Source organism: Vipera ursinii (assembly GCF_947247035.1).
Source record: "Vipera ursinii genome assembly, chromosome: 7".
In the NCBI taxonomy this organism is placed as follows: Eukaryota; Metazoa; Chordata; class Lepidosauria; order Squamata; family Viperidae; genus Vipera; species Vipera ursinii.
Window position 1 is genome coordinate 67,833,312 of NC_139521.1, and position 22,444 is coordinate 67,855,755.

Below are 22,444 nucleotides of genomic sequence, written 5' to 3' on the forward strand. Positions count from 1 at the left end.
TTCTCTCTCTCTCTCTTTCTCTCTCTCTCCCGCTGCCGGAAGCAGCTAGCGACAGGTGGGCGGGAAGAAGGCCGGAAGTCGGGGCCAGCTTTGAGGAGGGAAGGCGGGAGAATGGAGCGCGGGGGCTGAGGCTCCGTAGGGGGGTGGCGCGACGTCGGTTGTCAGGGCGCCGCGGCCGGCTATTATGGGATGCGGCGGCGTCGGAATGGCGCGAGGCGCGTGATTTTGAACCGTGACACGGAACCCGCCGCCGGGCTGGGCTGCTTGTGGCGTGCGAGCCGGCCGCGCGCGGGAGCGAGCCAGCCAGCCCCGGCCAGGTACGCGCCGGCGGGGGCAGACGGAGGGGGAGAAGGGGGGAGAAGCCAGCGCCGCGCCTCCCCTCCCCCGTCCCGGCCCCCCGCGAGGCCGCGGCAGGTGAGTTTGCCGGCGTCGGGCGGGCTTGAACGGCTAACGGCGAAAACGGGGAGAGCGGCCGAACGCCTTGGACAAGACCCGGCCCGCCCTGCCCAAGTGAAGCTGGCGAGGAGGGAGGCTGCCGGACTCTGGCCGCCTCCTCCCCTCTCCCTCCTCGGGGCGGGGACTGCCAGACCCGGGTTGGGAAGCGCCGTGGGAACCGCAGTCGGCGCCCGGAGTGTGTGTGTGGGGAAAGAGAGTTTCCCCGCCGCGGTGCTGAGCTCGGCGTGGCGCCGTCCGGACGTCAGGCGGTTCCAGCTCCGCGTCAGGTTGGCGAAAGGGCGGCCTTGGCTTTCACGGTGGGGAAGTGGGGGGGGCGGGTTTTGGTGTCGCCCTTTGGCGAGGATCGCGGCTGGGCCAGCGTAACTCGACCCTGGTAGGGGGGTTGCTTTGGGGGAAGCAAGCAGGCATTCTCAGCGCTGGGTGGATGGGGAAGAGAAACCAGTAGAACAGGGGTCTTCAAACTTGGCCCTTTTATGACTTGTGGACTTCAACTCCCAGAATTCCTCAGCCAGCTTTGCTGGCTGAGGAATTCTGGGAGTTGAAGTCCACAAGTCATAAAAGGGCCAAGTTTGAAGACCCCTGCAGTAGAATATTTACTTAGCTTCCAAAATAAACCCCCCTAGGCTGGAAACGATAACTTGGTGGGAAAAGTCTTTCCTTATTTTTATGTATATTTTTACTTTCTGTGAAAGAGGAAGGGGGAAAAAGTTAAAATAAATTTTGTTTGCGTACATAGATATCTACCCTGTCGTATCCTTTGTGAGGTGGGGGGGGAGGAGTGTCAGCCACCTTATTCCAGGTGCAGAAAAAAGGAAGTAAAAGAAAGACTTGCTGGATAAGAAAAAGGAACCTAAGCGAATCATCTGGGGCACTGTCATCAGATTTTAGTACCATTTCTATACTTTGCCTGGCTTTGCAGGCTATTCTTGCTGGACCTCGTGTGCTGTCTTATTTTTTATTATCTCTAATCAGGATTCAGAAAACGGGTCTGTTTTGTAAAAAGAAAATGAGAGAGGTTTTATTTGCTATTAAAGGAATCTCAATTTGTTCTTTTCATAAATAGGTGTCTTTTTCTCCTACTTTTGGCAAGAACATTTCAGTTCCATAGAATTAGTAGTATCTTCTGAAACTATGATGATCCATTCCTCAGAAAACAATAGAGAACCCAATGACCAAATAGGCTTATATAAAGCCACTCATTGTGGGTGAGTGGAAGACTATGTAAAATATATTTGAAAACCATTATGAATGTTGTCTTAATAAGTTGCTTTATTACTATGTTGACTGTGAAAATGATATTGGGAAGTTGAGGTAAATCTACAGAGTACTTAGAGCCAAATACTAGTGGCATATTAAGAACCTAATCCCTTAATAAGGCTATGTAATTTTTTCAGTCCAAGGACTGCACTTGGCCTTTCATTGACATGCCAGGGACTAGACATGAAAAAGTAGGTGACACCAAGGTAAAAGTAAAATTTGACTTCCATTCAATGGAGTGGAATGTGGGGACTCTGCAGGCTAAACCCAAACTTTTCAGGGGGTGAATACAACATTGGCCATACATTGTGAGCTTCTGTTCTATAATATAATTATTTTAAATGTAAATTAAACAGATTGAGGTTTGGGGGGTTTTTTGACTCCTTGATGCTCTCTGAGCTTAGTTGTTTGCTTGCAAACTTCATTACTAAACTAAACCGTGAGCAAGTAACATTAGCAAGCAAACAATCAAGGTCAGAGAGCACCAAGAACTCCACAGTTCAACCCAGAGCTACATATATTCTCTTCTGATGGGATCTATTTTGTTCCCTCTGAATTAATGCCAATGTAGGGAATGGAATCAGGCTTTTATCCTATTTTAGCATGAAGGCGATGGTATTCAGATTGTAACTGCTATATTTATAAGACTGATAAACATGTACAGTAAGCTTAGCATATACAGAATTTTCCATGAAATGTTTGTTATGATTGTTGCAGCCAATAGTTTGGCCAGATTATTTATGCTGAGGAGAACCTAGTACACAGAAGGGAAACCAAAATTTGCCCAGATGTTGAATTGTTGTAATTTGGCAACAACTGGGAATCACAGATTTATTGCTAGTGTACAGTGTGGGCCCAGTATTTATGCTTGTGCTCATCTGTGACAGAGCATCGCCTTTACAATTTTTCTCGTGGTTTACAGAATACCTTGAATAGTAGATTCATGGGTTAAACATTTGTCCTACTATAGTGCCATTTTCATTTGACTATTAAGGCGTGTATGTTAACTGCTTATTAGAAGCAGTGCCTGTCAGTCAAAAAATAAATAAATCCAAGGCTCAAATTCTTTGTGCAACTTCATAGCTGTCACCTTTCCTTCTGAGTAAATAATGTATCACCTTAGTTCACTCAAGCTCTGTAATTCTTTGTTGTTTTTGGTTTTGCTTTATAGTGTGCTCTGCTGATTTGGGTTTCATTCTTGAGAATTTTGCAGGTGACCCAAGTAAATAGTTTTTGAGATAAGATAATACAGGGGGGGGGTTGTTTTTGTTTTTGTTTTTTTTTTATAAAAAAAACTGCAACACCTGCACTGTATTTTTTTGCTCTCGCATTTTCTACGCTACCTTTTCAAGATCTTAAAAAGGTCAGTTTCTGTTAACATCAACCGTTTGAGATCCCCGCTCCCCGCCTCTCTTAATTTAATTAAATGACACTTTCCGTCCCGTTTTAAACCGGACCTTGAGCCAAGGACTGCCCCGTCTTAATTCAAGACGAAAGCTCCTGCTCGTAAATCCGCCACTTTTTCAATGGTGCAAACCGCGACGAGCCTCTTAAGGTGCCGCGGGGACTCGAGGCGGCCGAGCCGCCGGGCGGCCTTTCGAGAGCGGGTCCCGGCCTCGCCCACCTCCTCAGCAGCCGCGCCTTCCTCTCGGGGCTCAGCTGCCGGGCTGGCTCCGGTCGCCGCCGGGCGGGGAGGCGGCCGGGGGGGGCTGGAAGGGGCCCATCTCCACGCGGTCCTCCTTTCCTGCCGGTGGGAGGGCTTTCCCTCAGCGGGGCGGGCTCCGGGGCGAGGAGGGAGGCAGGCGGCTGTGGTGACTGCGGAGCTGGGCTGCGAGGGTGATGACGAAGTGAAAATGGCGGATCTTTCGAAATCCTATCCCGGCCCTTGACATTCCAGAGGCAGGAGCTCAGCCGCCTGAAGAGGCTCTGCCCGCCGCCGCCGCCGCCAGCTGCCCCTCGGCCGCTCCCTCAGCTGGGCAGAAGCCTCCAGGCGGGACGCGCGCCCCCTCCTCCTCCTCCTCTCCCTGCCCATCCGGGAGCTGACACCGGCCCGCCCGGCAGGACTCTGGCGGCTGCCTCCCGGACAGGGTGAGAGAGAGAGCCTGGCGAAGCTCCGGCCGCCCAGGCCGACCCGAGTGGGTCCTTGCTTGGCGCCGGCAGGTGTCCGTGCGTCTCTTCCCCGCCCCCCCCCCCCAGCGCCCTGGCTTCGCTGCTGGGAGAGGGATTGGGAGCTCCGGGGGCCTAAGCTCCGGGGGCCTAAGAGCTGTCCAGCTGTGCCGCGGTTACGGTCAGGGTCAGCTGGGAGGCTAGGAGTCCCGGGATGGGGGGGGATGGCGGGAACCCTTTCTTTTTTTTATGGAGGAATGCGGGCTCTAAGGCTTGCTGAGCCCTCTCGGTTACTCGGGAAGCATTCTCCTCCTCCTCCTTCTTCTTCTTCTCCTCCTCCTCCTTCTTCTTCTCCTCCTCCTCCTTCTTCTCCTCCTCCTCCTCCTTCTTCTTCTTCTTCTCCTCCTTCTCCTCCTTCTCCTCCTCCTTCTTCTTCTTCTCCTCCTCCTTCTCCTTCTTCTCCTCCTCCTTCTCCTCCTCCTTCTCCTCCTCCTTCTTCTTCGTTCTTCTTCTCCTTCTCCTTCTTCTCCTTCTTCTCCTCCTCCTCCTCCTCCTTCTTCTTCTTCTCCTTCTTCTTCTCCTTCTCCTCCTCCTCCTCCTCCTCCTCCTTCTCCTCCTCCTCCTTCTTCCTTCTTCTCCTTCTTCTTCTCCTTCTCCTCCTTCTCCTTCTCCTCCTTCTTCTCCTCCTCCTTCTCCTCCTCCTTCTCCTCCTCCTTCTTCTCCTTCTCCTTCTTCCTTCTTCTTCATTATTATTATTATTATTATTATTATTATTATTATTATTATTATTATTTATTTGCTTGCTTGCTTGCTTGCTTGCTGTACAGGGTAGTGAAAAATATGTGTATTTTAAAAGCGCTTGTGGGACACAAGGCAAAGGTGGTAAAAACTGATTTCGTAGCTGCTCTTGCCACCTTCATGGGTGTGTTCCAAAGTCGTCTCTTTTAATTAGCGCTTTCACTGTGGCTGGGGGACAGCAAAGAAAGCTTCCAACCTGTATTTGGCTGTTCATATTTTAAATTTATTTTTATTTTATTTTTATTTTTTTTTTAAAAAAACAAAACACCTCATTAACTTGAAAAAGTGAAGAAAGCTCAGCGCGGCCAGTAAACGAAAAAAGTTTCTCCCCTTTTTTAAATAGGAAGCTGTGGGTACCTAGGGTGATTTTAGGACAGCCCCTTGCTCCTGGCAAAAATGCTATAGAGAGAAATGATAATTATTCCGCCTCTGGAAGGAAAAAAAAATTTTTTTTTCATTTAACAGCTCAATCCTAAGGTGCAACAAATTAATCTCACCGTTGTTGTTTAGCTTACTTCTGGGGTAGAACCATTTTTCTATGACTGTAGCTCTTCCGCTATTTTGAACTTTGGAGCCTTTCTATTTTATAGATCTTATAAGGTGATTAAATGTTATAGGAGTGATTTTGTACCCAAAAATAGAGATTGTACTGTATGTTCAAGTGATATATTAGAAATAAAATACCTGATAATGTAAACAAAGGATTCTTTTATATTTTCTCTTCTACAGTTGTATTTAAAAGGCCTCATACTAAAATAATACATAAAACACAAATATAAGGCACTGCAAATTATTTAAGCATAATATACAGCATAAGGCAGGGGTCTTCAAACTTGGCAGGAATTCTGGGAGTTGAAGTCCACAAGTCATAAAAGGGCCTTGTGGACTTCAATTCCTCAGGGCTGGCTGAGTAATTCTGGAAGCTGAAGTCCACAAGTCTTAAAGTTGCCAAGTTTGAAGATCCTTGGCATAAGGCATTAAACCAGTGTAGAAAAGAACTGTGCTTAGTTTTGAATTCCAGGTGTTTGATGGAGTATTTGTTATCTTTTCTGCTTTTAAATGAACTTTTGCAGAAGTATAGGAGAACTTTTTATGTTTAGATAATTATATAAACTTTATATTGCATGCTGTAAAGTGGAAACCAATATGGTCTGCAGACTACTTGCCTGTTTTTGATATATGTTATATTCTTAAGTAAAATACTTTTACACTTTCAGAAACTATTGTGGGAAGTCAGCCCCCCCCCCAAGGAAATATTAAAAGGGCAGGAAAATATATTTCCTCAAAGGATCTTGAAGAGTCAGGAAAGCATGCCCAGTTTTCTTAATAGCCCCAGGTCTCCCTCCCCCAAGCAGAAACCAGCTCTATAGAGATGCAGATGTAAATCCAGGGAGCTAGGAGATTAAGAAGACAAAGACGTAAAATCTACATACCCCAGCCCCAGGGAAGGAGGATATGACCTTTGGACATAATAGGAGTAACCCATCACCATCAGAATACCAGAAGGGCAAACCCAGACTCAGCTCAGAATACACAACACAGGAAATCACTCCAAATAAAAGGCTCCAGAGGGTATAAAAACCCACTCCCTACATGTGCTCAGTCCTTTTTTTTCTGCCAGACATATTCCTGTCTGGTTCTCCTCTCCAATAAACTACAACCTTCTTCCCAAAGCAATTGCCATGGGAAGCTTGGATGAACCATGATGAAGACCTTCCTTCCAACATTATGCAATCTGTTTTTTTACCTGTAATACACATTGCTAAACTTAAAATCCCAAAACCTATCTCAGTCAGATTAGATTCCCAAGTAGTCCTTTTTAACAACAGTAAGATACGGTTTGTGTAATATTGGGCTAACCTTAAGTAAAATACATCCAAATATCATGTTTACATTTTTTTTTTTAAAAAAACCCCTATATTCTGTGTTAACTGCCCAGACTCACTTAGGTGAAATGGGTGATATAAAAATGTAATAAAATAATAAAATAAACATGGATAAGCCTGAACATGACATCTCAAAACTTATAAAAGTTAGAATAGATTTACGGGTAGTGATTGGGAGAAGCAATATCACAAACAGTACAATTGTAAAGCATGATGTCACCTAAGCGCACCAACCTATGACAGCAGTTGCAGCAGTTCTGGTTGGTGTCATTAAGTGAATCAAGTTATTACGTGCAATGTTGCGTGATTGCTATTTGTTACTTCCTAGCAGCTTGTCAAAAGCCTTCAGTGAAGTTCATAAATGGCAATCATGTGACTGCAGAATACTGTGTCCATTGTAATTGCGAGCCCTTTGCCAAGCTTCTGAATCATGGTCATGTGACTGGGGATGCTCTACAGTAAACCAAAGAAGAAAACGGTGTTATCTATGGTTTATAGGTAAAACTAATTAAATGTATAATTGATTCTCTTGAGCTCATTTTGGATAGTGGCATTTCTTTCTTGTAAGTTGTGGCTGTTAGTATGTACTTGTATGTAGTCAACCAACCAGCCTATAACAAATTATCAGCAACAGTAGAACAAGCCACATTGATACAAACACAGGAACCAAGCTTTGCAGCATACCCAGATTTATATTTGAACTAGCAACACTATCTAAGTCATAATTTTATATGCCCACAAATCGTCAATTTATCGTTTGATTGTATCTTGATATGTCAGCAATCCTTGATATGTCAGCAGTCTATGTAGAGTTAACTTCCTGGTTTAAATACCAAATGGACACTGAATTAAAAAAAAATGTCAACACCCTTAAACAAATAATGAATGCTTTACATTTCTAGGACTTTCTAATGAGTTGAAGAATCTACTCTTAAATCCCCCAAAATGACAAAGAGCAATTTCATTGCCAAATATGTGAGCCACAGCTCATCCAGTGACTTAGTTCTGTCCATGGATTGCACAAAGGGTTCTAAAGCTCCTTGATGTAATATGTTAATTAGTTCACTAGTGAAAAGATGTTTTGTAAATAGTTGCTATCTGCAGATAATTAGGATTTTTGCCCTCTGTTTCACCTTTCTTTACTGTTTCTTCTACCCTTATCTCTGCATGTGTTTTGTGTCAGTATCATAATATTCAAAAAGTGTAAAATAGAATATGTGGAGGCTATTATCAGCTTATTTGTCTTTTTAGATCCCACAAAACTGGCTTTATTTTGTTACTACAAAAAACTAGCATGGGTTATCTCTAGAAAGTGTTAATTCCAGGAGCTCTCCTTTTGTAATGCATTCAGTCTGTTTGATCTATTATCTTATCAGACTAGTTTGTAGAATCTAAGGAGTATCTTTCTTTCCTGTTCCTTTCCTAAAGTAATTTTTGCATATAGCACTTAAGCATAGTATGATTTATTTTGGGCTTATATTAGAAATCATACCACTGTAAATATTGACATGATTCTAAGTAACGCAACACGTCTTCATACATGGGATCTACAGAAGACTAGTAGCACAATAATATATACTTCAAATACTTTGCTAGTTGGCATAAAACTTTCATATGTTATTTAGTAATATAGCTACACAATAGTTGGATTTAACAGATTCTCTTTCATGTTTTCAAGTGTAGTTTTTGAAATAGGTCAGTATGCATTATTGACAGTATGATTGCATTTTTATATTTCCTTGTAAGTGCACACTATGGAAGTAATCCAAAGGTATCTTTGATTGTGCTAATACCTATCTATTTCCTATAAAACATACTTATTTCTTTCTTCTTCAAAAATTGTTCAGGAAATCCATAAATATTAGATGTAGAATTGGAGAATCCAGTTTCTGCACTTAAGGTTTTTTTTACAAAAATTTCTAAGTTCAGTCACTTTACTTACAGTAGTACTACAAGTTTATGTTAAAAAAATATTGGCTGTTGACTAATCCAAAGAAGGATTTATCAGTAAATTCCAATTTTGTCTAAGAACAGTTGGTATAAGTCTAGTGGTACTACTAATTACAAGTAATTCTCATCCAATAATGACAAATGAAAATTTAAATAAAACCTGCCTATAATCTTGGATTTCATGGCTTATAAATCTGAAATCCAAATATTTATTATAACAAAGTTAAATAAGATTCCCATAAATGTAAACCATTAATTAAACATGGAATACCTGGTAAGCTTATCATAGTTAAAACATTTTTAAAAATCCCAAAGTCAAGCACATTGTTTTATGAATGACTAAACCTCTAGTCCTGTAGCCTGTTTTAATTATTAGTCATAAAATAATATGGAGCCATAAATAACCTCTTTAATCAGTGACCAAATTATTAGTATTTCATTAATGTATGAGAATACTTTGTAGATAAGTCTTTAATTATGCATGAGAATTTTATATAAATAGTCTGTTGTAGCCTCTTTGGTATTAACAATTAACTTTGAGGAACTAAATGCAACTATCCATGTACTCTGATATTTAGGGTATTGTTGCCTGTACAGAAAGATTTCTGTATAAAATAATTTTTCTGATGAAATCTAGTTGGGGGAAAAAAATAACATCCTTGTTGATGGATGTTAAATTGGGTAGACGTACAACTGACTATTTTCATATGTACAACGCACATACCCACACGTCTCAATTATACAAGATAGTTGTGTTTCCTCTAAGTCAAAAATTCCTAGTGGGTATTCTAGTACATGATAATATACACTCTCTACAAAAATCAGTGCTTAAAATAAGCACTCTTTAAAAATAAAGATCCATTTGAACCCACCATAGCCAACAATTGAAATGCCTACCTTTTCTCTTGTTAGGATTTTTTCTTCATTTTCCAACTCAGATTCTGAAGTCAGGTTTTGAAAAACAGGAGGGTCTTTCAGAAGATGACTAATTTTTACAGATTTTTTAAAAAAATAAAACAGTAAGCTTCTGAGTGATATATCCAGTTAAAAATGTACATCAGCTTTCAAATTTACGAAAACCAAGGCATTGTAAACAAAACAAGCTGCCACATTTTTCTTCTATGGTTAACAAATTATGCAATAATTTATTTAATATGTAAATATACTATCTGTATGTCTGCATGTAGCCGTTAAAACCCTTCCCTCAGATGATTATTATTTTGTGTGTGTGGTAACTACTGACTGTAGTTACTGTAGTTACTGAACTGAATGGCATGATTTCCTCCATTTTGATATAATAAGTGCTCAGTATAAAAAAGGATTTAAGAATTTTTTAAAAAGAAAATCCTGAAACTCTTTAAGAACTTCAGTTTAAAAAATCATGCCCTACCCATTTTGTATTGTCTGTACTCCTGTTTTTATACCTTGATGCTGAAACATATGTGTAGCCATCAAAAAGTTTCCCATCCCTGCCCTGGTTGATTGTAAACTAATTGACTACTGTGGGCAATAAATTATTATTGGTGCTTGGATAAACTGCTCTTTTAAACTGCTCTCAAATCAGGATCATAATTTTCATTTGGAAAATTATGTTCTTCCCTTTGTTCCTCAATACCTCATTAACCATGTGTATGAAATACATTTCTCAGTGAAAAATGTATTTGAAATACTCTTGCAATAACTAGTGCTGTGATTCACATCTAAAACTGTATTAGTGGCACAATCTTTTAATAATAATTTAATAATTCATGGAACTTGTATGCTTCCCAACTGCCAATAATTCTGAGTGGCATTTTTTTTGGGTGGGGGGGAGATATCTTTGCTTTTTAAAAGTGTTTCAGTAAAAGACTATCACACAACTAATAAAACTCCAGATTTTTATAATGGTTTGCAGAACAATTATTTCTTTATTATTTAATCGCATTTGTATAGCCACCCATCTGACATAGTTACAAGTAGTCCTCGAATTACAACAGTTCATTTAGTGTCCGTTCAAAGTTAAAACGGCAATGAAAAAAAGTGATATGACCATTTTTCACTCTTAACGACCATTGCAGCATCCCCGTGGCCATGTAATCAAAATTCATACACTTGGCAACTAAACTCACATTTATGACAGTTGCAGAGTCCCGGGGATCACGTGATCATCTGACAAACAAAGTCAATGGGGAAGCCAGGTTCACTTAACAGCCACGTTACTAACTTAACAACTGCAACGATTCACTTAACAATTGTGGCAAAGAAAGGTTGTAAAACAGGGCAAAACTCATTTACACCAGTCTTGCTTAGTAACAGAAATTTTGGGCTCAGTTGTGGTCGTAAATCAAGGACTATCTGGATTCTGGTAGTAATAAATAATAATAATAATAATAATAATAATAATAATAATAATAATAATAATAATAATAATAAATATTGATGATGATGATGATGATGATGATGAAATACCGTGACCTGGCCATCGAAACTGCACGATTATGGATGAAACGCATAACAGTGATACCCATTGTCATCAGGGCACTGGGAAGTATGTCCAAAAACTTTGCAAAATACATCAAGAAATTGCAGCTTCCTGCAATAACTCCAGCAAAGCTACAAAAAACTGCGCTACTTGGAACATCTTACATTTTAAGGAGATACCTGGTTGATACCTAGTATGCTGGCAGCAGCCCATGTCAACCATTAGTGCAGTCAATTTGAGTGTTCAGTTGACTGAGTTTCATGTTTCATGAATAAAGGTATAATAATAATAATAATAATAATAATAATAATAATAATAATAATAATAATAATAATAATAATATAATAATAATAATAATAATAATAATAATAATAATAATAATAATAATAATAATAACAACAACAGAAGAAGAAGAAACCCATTAAAAGTATTTAAACTATTTTTTTTAAAGATAGAAACAAAACAACAAAATGGTGGTAAAACATACACAGAGTACTTTCTATTAACTCATAACATACTCTACTCTTATTATGATTTCCCCAGCCAGCACATTGAATTGGACCCAAAGCAAACTGGAAACCAGTTCAGCTATGGATCAGAGGCATAGCGTGTGCTGTCCTAGGGCACGCACACATCACTGCCAGCGTCTAAAAAATGCTTTTTCCAAAAGGCAACTGGACTTTTTTCCTCTTCTTTTTTCCTTTGAAAAATCTTTCGTTTCTCATCCAAGAAGCTTCTTCAGTTCTAACTAAACTGCTTCTGTCTTCTAATTTTAAGAAGCTTCGTGGGTGAGAAGCAAAATGTTTTCAAAGAAAAAAAAATGACAGTCCACTTGCCTTTTGGGACAACCATGACCTGGATGATTGAGAATTTCCATAAACAATTCTCTGCATTTTGCACCAGATGAATTTCCTGGATGCACTTGAAGGGCAGCCCCACATAGAGCACAATTCAGTAGTTCTTTGGGAAATGGGCACATCAGGTGATAACACTAAGCTGCAAAACGGGAACGGTTGCTGGAATTGGGTATGGGTAGTTTAATGAAGAGAAGGGTGAGGGGTGACATGATAGTGTTCCAATAGGGGCTGCCCCAAAGAAGAGGGAGTCAAGCTATTCTCCAAAGCACCTGAAAGCAGGACAAGAAGCAACGGATGGAAACTAGTCAAGGAGAGAAGCAATCTAGAACTAAGGAGAAACTTCCTGACAGTTAGAACAATTAACCAGTGGAACAACCTGCCTCCAGAAGCGGTGAATGCTCCAACACTGGAAGTTTTTAAGAAGAGACTGGACAGCCACTTGTCTGAAATAGTATAGGGTTTCCTGCCTGAGCAGGGGGGCGTTGGACTAGATGACCTCCAAGGTCCCTTCCAACATCATCATCATCATCATCATCATCATCATCATTATTATTATTATTATTATTATTATTATTAAAACGACCCTCCTAAGCATGACTGGAACCCGCTTCTTGAGCAGGAGTTGTGAGTCCAGAAGGACCCCCCAGATTGCACTTTGCTTAGGGCAATGCAGCCGCACTGAGAGCACCAAAGATCCAAATCCAGAAGACCCTACAACCTAAAGCCCCTCAGTCTTGCCAGGATCATCTGAAGCCTGTTGTTCAGGCCCCTTCTGCCTTCAGGCACTGTGAGAGGATATCAACGTGGTGTATATGGAATTGGCCTTGACAAAAAAAATATATCGAAAGTTGAAGGAAAATATTCTGACAACGTAGCATGGGTTTGAAAGTAACAAACGTTGTTGTCTTTTGCAGCTTCAGCAGATGGTGCTGCACAATGATGCTTTTGGAGGTGCACTGATGTGAAGCAGGATTTAAAAGAAATTCAGGTAATTAGAACTATTTCTCTTGCAGAATCACTGTCACTATTGCATTGCACCAATGTCCGATCTAGACATATGTCAACATGTCAAGCATTTTGCATCCTCCCTGCTTTTCATCAAAATATTGAATTTAAATATGAATTCCCAACATTCTTTATAATACTTTGCTTCTGTAAAGCTGAATAACAATACCACTATAATACGTGTTATAGAAATAAAGTTATACCGTAGTGTCTCTTTGGCTAGCCACACGGTCCCCTTCTTGCCCCAACCCAAGTCTCTTCATGTAGGATTGGTGCCACTGGAAGATTTTGACTAAATCTATACATACAGGGAGTGCAGAATTATTAGGCAAGTTGTATTTTTGAGGATTAATTTTACTATTGAACAACAACCATGTTCTCAATGAACCCAAAAAACTCATTAATATCAAAGCTGAATATTTTTGGAAGTAGTTTTTAGTTTGTTTTTAGTTATAGCTATTTTAGGGGGATATCTGTGTGTGCAGGTGACTATTACCGTGCATAATTATTAGGCAACTTAACAAAAAACAAATATATACCCATTTCAATTATTTATTTTTACCAGTGAAACCAATATAACATCTCAACATTCACAAATATACATTTCTGACATTCAAAAACATAACAAAAACAAATCAGTGACCAATATAGCCACCTTTCTTTGCAAGGACACTCAAAAGCCTGCCATCCATGGATTCTGTCAGTGTTTTGATCTGTTCACCATCAACATTGCGTGCAGCAGCAACCACAGCCTCCCAGACACTGTTCAGAGAGGTGTACTGTTTTCCCTCCTTGTAAATCTCACATTTGATGATGGACCACAGGTTCTCAATGGGGTTCAGATCAGGTGAACAAGGAGGCCATGTCATTAGATTTCCTTCTTTTATACCTTTTCTTGCCAGCCACGCTGTGGAGTACTTGGACGCGTGTGATGGAGCATTGTCCTGCATGAAAATCATGTTTTTCTTGAAGGATGCAGACTTCTTCCTGTACCACTGCTTGAAGAAGGTGTCTTCCAGAAACTGGCAGTAGGACTGGGAGTTGAGCTTGACTCCATCCTCAACCCGAAAAGGCCCCACAAGCTCATCTTTGATGATTCCAGCCCAAACCAGTACTCCACCTCCACCTTGCTGGCGTCTGAGTCGGACTGGAGCTCTCTGCCCTTTACCAATCCAGCCACGGGCCCATCCATCTGGCCCATCAAGACTCACTCTCATTTCATCAGTCCATAAAACCTTAGAAAAATCAGTCTTGAGATATTTCTTGGCCCAGTCTTGACGTTTCAGCTTGTGTGTCTTGTTCAGTGGTGGTTGTCTTTCAGCCTTTCTTACCTTGGCCATGTCTCTGAGTATTGCACACCTTGTGCTTTTGGGCACTCCAGTGATGTTGCAGCTCTGAAATATGGCCAAACTGGTGGCAAGTGGCATCTTGGCAGCTGCACGCTTGACTTTTCTCAGTTCATGGGCAGTTATTTTGCGCCTTGGTTTCTCCACACGCTTCTTGCGACCCTGTTGACTATTTTGAATGAAACGCTTGATTGTTCGATGATCACGCTTCAGAAGCTTTGCAATTTTAAGAGTGCTGCATCCCTCTGCAAGATATCTCACTATTTTTGACTTTTCTGAGCCTGTCAAGTCCTTCTTTTGACCCATTTTGCCAAAGGAAAGGAAGTTGCCTAATAATTATGCACACCTGATACAGGGTGTTGATGTCATTAGACCACACCCCTTCTCATTACAGAGATGCACATCACCTAATATGCTTAATTGGTAGTAGGCTTTCGAGCCTATACAGCTTGGAGTAAGACAACATGCATAAAGAGGATGATGTGGTCAACATACTCATTTGCCTAATAATTCTGCACTCCCTGTATTGTATACAGGGGTCACTTTCAGAGAGTTTGCTGTTGAAGGAGGATGGGCTAATCTGTCCCTACATACTGTCATTTCCAGCAAAAATCCTGCCAGCCCAGTGATTTGGTATAATGAAAGCTTATGTTGTTAACAAAGGAGGTTACTTGAAAACAATTGAATTGCCATTTGGCTATCTATGGTTTATATTTGGTGAGTAATGGGTTAACCATCCCCTCCCTGTGTAACATGAAATCAGAGTATCTTTCGTTCACAAATATGTGTCATGCGCTTGCGGATGGGAATTTTTCTGCATTAAAACACAAACATCATGCTGGAAGGGAGGAAAACACACGCACACACACCCCGATTGGCTGAAGCTGAAAGAGATCTTGTTGTTGATTATTCAATATATTTACGGCTAATATGTGATTAGAACAGGGAATGTCCTGATTTGCAGCTCAAGCTCCTGCCTTCTAAGCTATCTCCCTTTCAATACAATTGCTAAATATTCGTATTAGCTAACAGATTAATGACAGCTAATGTGGGAGGGGAATGCTAGTGGTGTATTTATCCACAGCTGCTAATATATCACTTCCACAGTTATACACTGTGCAGCTTTGGCCCAGCTGATGTTTCAAGTTATAGTTTTGCGGGAACAATTTTTTTTAAATGTCGCTGCAGTGGCTTCTGTTGAACCCACCATCAACATCTGCAAAATGGAGGTTGTGTCAGCTGAAGTGAACAGCTTGCTCCCCGAGGAGATCATGGACACAGGTATAACATTGGAGGAAGATGAGAGCATCGAAGCTGTAATTGTGGGTGACCCTATTCCTATGGAAACAGAACTGGAGGGAATAGCAGATGTAAGCTCTGCTGATGATCCTACTACTAGCAGTACGTCGTCAGTCACTACGGAATCTGTCACATTGCCCAGCAATTGTGTTAGCCACGTTACCGGCAATTCTGCCTTCATAAAATCTGATGCCAGTGTGACCGCACAACCTTCTTTTCAAAGCGGCCTCCAAAAACTAGGCACCCAGACTCCAGTCTCTCTGTCAGCCAGTCAAATCATTCTTAACAAAGCAACGGACTTGAAAATTAGTAAACAGGCCATAAAGCAGGAAGGTCAAAAACTCATAGTAACAACTCTGGGCAAGCCCGGGCAGCCGATTGTCTTAGCGCTACCCCACAGCCAGCTGTCACAGTCTCAGAAGACCACATCACAAGTACAAGCTAGTGACTCCAAAGTTCCAGCACAGCAATTCAAGGTGGTCACAATTGGAGGAAGGTCAGAGGTGAAACCCGTCATTGGTGTGTCGACCTTGACTCCAGGGTGCCAGCTGGTAAACACCACAAACCTGTCGTCCGTACTGCAGACCCAGCAGCTAAAAGCAGTGCAGGTAAGGAAAGGTTTCTAACAATTATTCCCTTTGCAATAAAATTGACGTACAATTGAGAATTCCCTTTGGTGGCCAGCAGTAGGTGTGGAGGACAGCTGGCCAGGTAAAAGAATCCCAATAAATCTATAACAAGCACGTTTTGGAGCAAGGATGTTAAAAAGCAGTGGAGATGAGAAATTTTAAACAATAAACTAACTGTCCATTGAGGTGGGTTTTTTAAAAAAAAAATCCATTTATATCCCGCCCTTCTCCGAAGACTCAGGGCGGCTTACAAGCTTAGCAATAGCCTTCATTCTATGTATATGCCTGCTTATTAGGGCTTTCACACACACACACACACACACCCCCAAGCGGCATTATTACAAAGTCAGCTTATTGCCCCCAACAATCTGGGTCCTCATTTTACCTACCTCGGAAGGATGAAAGGCTGAGTCAACCTTGAGCCTGGTGGGATGCGAACCTGCACTAATTGCAGGCAGCTGGTGTTACTTAAGGAGGCATTAGCCCACTGCTCCACCAAGGCTCTTGTAGCAGCACATATCAGAAAGTGCTTCCCCCAGATTATCAAACTTTGGAAAATTGACTTTTTCCTCAGGACTTGATTTTGATGAGGTGGTGAGCCTCTTTCAGGATTTACCTGTTCCTTTGAATGTTTCCCTCTGGGACATGTCCTATTCTCTTCTTATTATTTTGGTTTTCATAGTTTTTAACCTTGCATGCGATTCAGAGTCTTACTGTGTCGATCAGTGCCCTAAAGTGAGTCAATTGATCAATCGGATGATTACTAAAAGTGGAAGTTGGCAGTTTGTAGACCAGCCTTAAGACTGGTCTTGTTCAGGTGCGCTGAAGAATGAAAGTACACACTGTGAAAAAAAAATGTGGAAAGGAATGGCAATGAGGTGTGCAAGCATATAAACATATGCAAAAATTTTAAACCTCAGTTTAGCAGTGATTCATGAGGGTAACTATAAACTCAAGAACTGTAAACCTTCATGTCCATCTCTGAAAAATATTTCTTTGGTTCTGGCTTATTATGAAAAAGCAAAAAAAAAAAAAAAGTGGTTAGACTATATTTACAATTACCTTTTTTTTAACTTTTTCATAACAGGCCCAAACCAAAGGAATATTTCTTCAGGCATAGTAGGCATGAGGACTTGCAGTTCTTGAGCGTATAGTTACGCCCATGAATAACTGCTAAACTGAGGTTTAAATTTTTGCGTATGTGTTTGTACATACAGTTTTCATTCCTTTTCACATTTCTTCACCCAGTGTGTACTTTCAGCTTTTTTTTTTGCTTTTAATCCAGTTTGGGAAGATTCTTATTCATAATAAAAGTACATAAATATAATAATCAAACCAGTGTATGAATCTGTTAACTCATTTTTTTTTTATTTGCCTCCCATCCCTCTATTACACTTCTAATCCACCCCAACCCACCCCCATCTGCATGTTCTGGCAGTCCTCGACTTAAAACAGTTCATTTACTGGCCGTTCAAAGTTACAACGGCACTGAAAAAAAGTGACTGATGACCATTTTTCACATTTATGACCTTTGGGGCATCCCCGTGAGCGTGTGATCAAAATTCAGACGCTTGGCAACTGGTTCATACTTACGACCGTTGCTGTGTCCTAAGGTCACGTGATCCACCTTTTGCGGGTCTCTTCACAAGCTAAGTCAGTGGGGGGGAAGCCAGATTCACTTAACAACCGTGTTACCAACTTATCAACTGCAGCAATTCACATAACAACTGTGGCAAAAAGGTCATAAAATGGGGCAAAATTCACTTCGCAAGAGAAATGTTAGCCTCAGTTGTGGTTGTAAATCAAGGACTATCTGTACTTGTCCTACCCATGTAGCTTTCATGTGATAGGATTGAACTGTTGTTTTACTTTTGGGGTGAGGGTTTCATTGGAGTTGGGTCAGGGGTGGTTCTCCCTTGCTTCTAAGTCAGACATGTCAAACACAAGGCCCAGGGGCCGGATTCGGCCCGCGAAGTGGTCTCATGCGGCCTGCAAAGCCATCCTGGAAACAGGAAGGGAACAGCCCCCACTGCCTTGGCCCTGGCCCAGAGACCCTCCTCCTGCCAGAGACCCCCAGATCTGTCCCACTCCTGCCCAGGCCCCCATAGGCACCCTTGATGCAAACGATGTAGAGCTGGCCACGCCCACCCGGTAGGCCATACGCACTCTAGCCACGCCCACCCAGCAGGCCACACCCACCCGTCTCCCTGAGGGCAACCGCAATGCTGATGCGGCCCTCCATGCAATTGAGTTTGACACCCCTGTTCTAAGTAGTTTGGGTTCATTTCTTCAGAAATGATGGGTTATTGGATTTCTCACTGTTTTTCAGATTGCTAAGAAAGCCAGGACACCAACTTCATCCCCAATGATAACGAAACTCATCATCACCAAACCAATCAATAGCAAAGCAGTTACAGGGCAGACAACTCAAGTATCACCAGTCATCGCAGGTTCATATCTGAATATATTCATTAATGGCTTGTTTTATGTTGTGGTATTTACCCAGTGCATTACAGGTAAATGAAGCATAAAGTGACGCTTAATGGATTTTGATTTCACGGTGGATTTTCTGTCCTTTTTTCACTCCCGTTTTCTTGAAATTTGTTGAAACAATATTACCTGAAAGCATTGGGAGAGCATTAGGTTATGGAAAGCCCCGGAATGGCTTTCTTCAGCCTAGATTCTTTCCAGATATTTAAACTTTGACTCTGCAGAATATACCTGATGGGGGAAGTTTGGGAGTTGGTCCCTGCCTTTGGAGGGCATCCAGATTGGGGGGAAATTACACTAGACGAAATGCTGTTCAGATATATTAGGATGCTGGCTGGGAATTCAGGGATTTGTTGTCCAAACACCTGGATGGTGTTACTCTGAGGAAAGTTGCTCTAGACTGCAGAGCAGGCTGTTCCTCGGCCTTGAGGACTTCAAGATAGGTGAACTTCAACTCCCAGAATTCCCCAGCCGCTAAGATGAGTTGAGGTCCACTCATCTTAAAGTCCCCAAAGCTGAGGAACCTTGCTCTAGAGCAGAGGTCCCCAACCTTTTGGGCACCAGGGACCGGTTCCTTGGAGAGAGGGTTTTTTTCCTTGTACCAGAGGGTGCGTGATTTTGTGTGTGACTGCATTTCGCAAATGGGGCTTTGCTTGTCTGTGCGGACCAGTTGCTGGCATGCCCTAGAGCAGAGGTAGGCAACCTCAGCTTTTTTTATGACTCGTGGACTTCAACTCCCAGAATTCCTGAGTGAGCATAGCTGGCTCAGGAATTCTGGGAGTTGAAGTCCACGAGTCTTAAAAGAGCCAAGGTTGCCTACCCCTGCCCTAGAGCATTTCTCAGTGTAAAAGGGAGTCAGACTTGTAATGTCTTGGTTTCTTTTATGATTTAAAGAAACATTTTTTTTCTAAGCACAGGTGCTTTGAGTTCCAGCTATAAAAAGGGTTGTTCTCCAGCCAAGTAGGAAGTATATAAAAGTTTAGTATCTTATCCTTAACAGTTCAGATCTTGGACTGTTGTATGTGGGAATCCAGGCAATCATCTTAACAAGTTCTAAATATAGAAAGCTTGCTAGTTTTATGAATATGTGATAAAGTGCAGGGATGCATTCTTGGTTGGCTTTGAATTATGCTGTCATTCCATCTGGAATTATTTTGCAGTTAAGAAATCAGTATATTGACTGCACATGTTATTTGAAGCATTACTGCCACATTTCAGCATATTTCAGCATACTTATTTTTGCATTAGATCAAAAGATCAATCTTTTCTTAGGAAATTTTCAGTGCAGCAATGTTTGGAATTAACTTACTTTTTTCTTTTGTCATACACTCACTCTTACAATCAAGGTTAATTGTTTCTCTTTCTTACCATTGAGGAAATACAGGGCAAACATTTGCAGATTCAATTACGAAATGTACATAGGAGAGGTGGGCTGCAGAGGAAAGGGAATGAAATTCTGATATAAATTTATCTTGAATATTTTATTTATTAAATTTGTATACCACCCTCTCACTGTTTGGGGTGACTGGGCAACATTTGATCAGATTAATACAAATCTCATTTGTCTTTTACAATGTTTAACAAATTCTTAAGATCATAATCAGAATTGTATCAGCATTTGGGATTATACTAAGATGCATTACTGTAAAATTTGTACTTGTTCAAAAGAGAATAGTGGGTTTGGGGTTTTTTTCACAATGTGGCTGCTTATTTAGGCGAAAAAGTGTTTTGTTTTTAACTGCTGTTTGGGATGTCTGCTTACTTGGTAGCTTTTTAGGTGAAGACCATTTTGTTTTTGATTGCCAAAGTATTGTTTTTTGTTTAAATAAAGTACGTAGGTAGGCTATTCAAGAAAGAGAGATAATTCCGTGAAGTATATAATAGGTTTTATAGTGCCACAAAATGATGATTGCAGCAGTTTAAATTTAAATTGTATGTTTATTTTTTTTAAATTTTTAAAGTTAAGTGGTCTGCCTTCAAAACCGATTCCTGTAGTGCCTGGAAAGGGTTAATGCCTTTATCAGAAAATCTTGTGATCAGCTGAAAAGGTAAGGATGAGTAAGATTATAACTCTCTGTTTTTCTACAGGTAGAGTTCTTACACAGACTGCTCCAGGGACACCTCCCAAAACTGTAACTATATCAGAAAGTGGAGTTATTGGGACAACTTTAAGTTCCACAATACAGGAGGCCTCAAATAAGATAGCAATCTCTCCTTTGAAATCACCAAACAAGGTAAGCTTATATTTCAATTGCTTCTATTATTGCAGTGAATTGGTATTTTCCATTTAAACTTAAGTCAGTCTGATTTTGAAATGGACTTTCTAAAGGGCTCTGACTGATTTCAGCTATTTTAGAATCATCTGCTCTCTGGCATCGTTCTGCCATGGGAATATGGTGCTAGAGGGAAATATGAGCCTTGGTGGCGCAGTGGGCTAATGCCTCCTTAAGTAACACCAGCTGCTTGCAATTAGTGCAGGTTCGCATCCCACCAGGCTCAAGGTTGACTCAGCCTTCCATCCTTCCGAGGTAGGTAAAATGAGGACCCAGATTGTTGGAGGCAATTAAGCTGACTTTGTAATAATGCCGCTTGGGGTGTGTGTGTGAAAGCCCTAATAAGTAGGCATATACATAGAATGAAGGCTATTGCTAAGCACATTGGTTTGTGCTTAAATTGTAAGCCGCCCTGAGTCTTCGGAGAAGGGCGGGATATAAATGGGATTAAAAAATAAAATAAAATTCACAGCTCCTCCAAATAAAATTGAACATGACAGAAAATAGTATTTGTGTCAGTGAAGGAACATAGATACAGGTGGTCCTTGACTTAAAATAATTCATTTAGGGACCACTCGAAGTTACAACAGCACTGTAAAAAGTGACTTGTGACTGTTTTCCACACTTAACGACCGTTGCAGCATTCCCCCATGGTCACGTGATCGAAATTCAGGCGCTTGACCACGTACTCAGATTTATGACGGTTGCAGCGCCTCAGGATCTTGTGGTCCCCTTTTGCGACCTTCTGACAAGCAAGGTCAGTGGGGAAGCCAGATTCACTTAACAGCTGTGTTACAAACTCAACAAGTGCAGTGATTCACTTAACAACTGTGGCAAGAAAGACTGTAAAATGGAGCAAAGCTCACTGAACAACTGTCTCGCTTAACATCGGAAATGTTGGGCTCAACTGTGGTTGTAAGTTGAGGTCTTACCTGTACATTAATACAGCAATGCAAACTCTGGACTGAACGGACTTGCAGTTGCCACTACCCCGACCCCTCCCACTCTCTCCTTTCTTCTCTTCCCCTCTCCCTTCCCCCCCCCCGTTGATTATAGGTTTACTTTTTTTCCAAAATAGAGTAAAACAGCCCCACTGCATTTTGAGCTCCCTTGCTCATTTTGCCTCCAGATCCTATCCGTATTGTGGAAAGTCTTGACCTCTTAACGCATTTGCAGCGTTAACACATTTTGAAGTTGGGACTCTGTGCTTTTCTGATCCTGTTCAGCAGCTAACGGTGGTGTCAGTCGCCTCGCAGCCTCCAAGCTCCCCGCAGAAAGCAGTTGGTGTTCCTCTAAACGTAGCCCTGGGACAGCAGATTCTCACAGTGCAGCATTCAACGCCTTCTTCCCCGGGAAAAGCTGTATCTAACAATACAACTGCTCAGGTACACACTAATTTGAGTCCGGTTCTGAGAGCCTGTTCTTCAGATTGTGATTTGCAGCATTGCATAGCTTTAGGCATGACTCTTTCTTTCTTTCTTTCTTTCTTTCTTTCTTTCTTTCTTTCTTTCTTTCTTTCTTTCTTTCTTTCCTTCCTTCCTTCCTTCCTTCCTTTCTTTCTTTCTTTCTTTCTTTCTTTCTTTCTTTCTTTCTTTCTTTCTTTCTTTCTTCTTCTTTCTTTCTTTCTTTCT

General features: G+C 41.4%; 1 protein-coding gene across 3 annotated transcripts in view; it reads left to right on the top strand.

Moving 5' to 3' along the window:
• The first annotated feature begins 119 nt into the window (after positions 1-119).
• Positions 120-22,444, top strand: part of LIN54 (lin-54 DREAM MuvB core complex component) — a 37,509-nt gene continuing 15,184 nt past the window's right edge. The window contains exons 1-6 of one of the 3 annotated variants that reach the window (XM_083366863.1): positions 120-317; positions 12,686-12,759; positions 15,311-16,029; positions 18,380-18,500; positions 20,629-20,774; positions 22,040-22,198. In XM_083366863.1, the coding sequence (XP_083222989.1) occupies positions 15,346-16,029; positions 18,380-18,500; positions 20,629-20,774; positions 22,040-22,198 (1,110 nt within the window). In that variant the 5' untranslated portion in view covers positions 120-317; positions 12,686-12,759; positions 15,311-15,345. Of the gene's footprint in view, positions 415-3,536; positions 3,802-12,685; positions 12,760-15,310; positions 16,030-18,379; positions 18,501-20,628; positions 20,775-22,039; positions 22,199-22,444 lie in introns of those variants that run through there. The other 2 variants (XM_083366862.1, XM_083366861.1) reach the window with 2 other exon arrangements.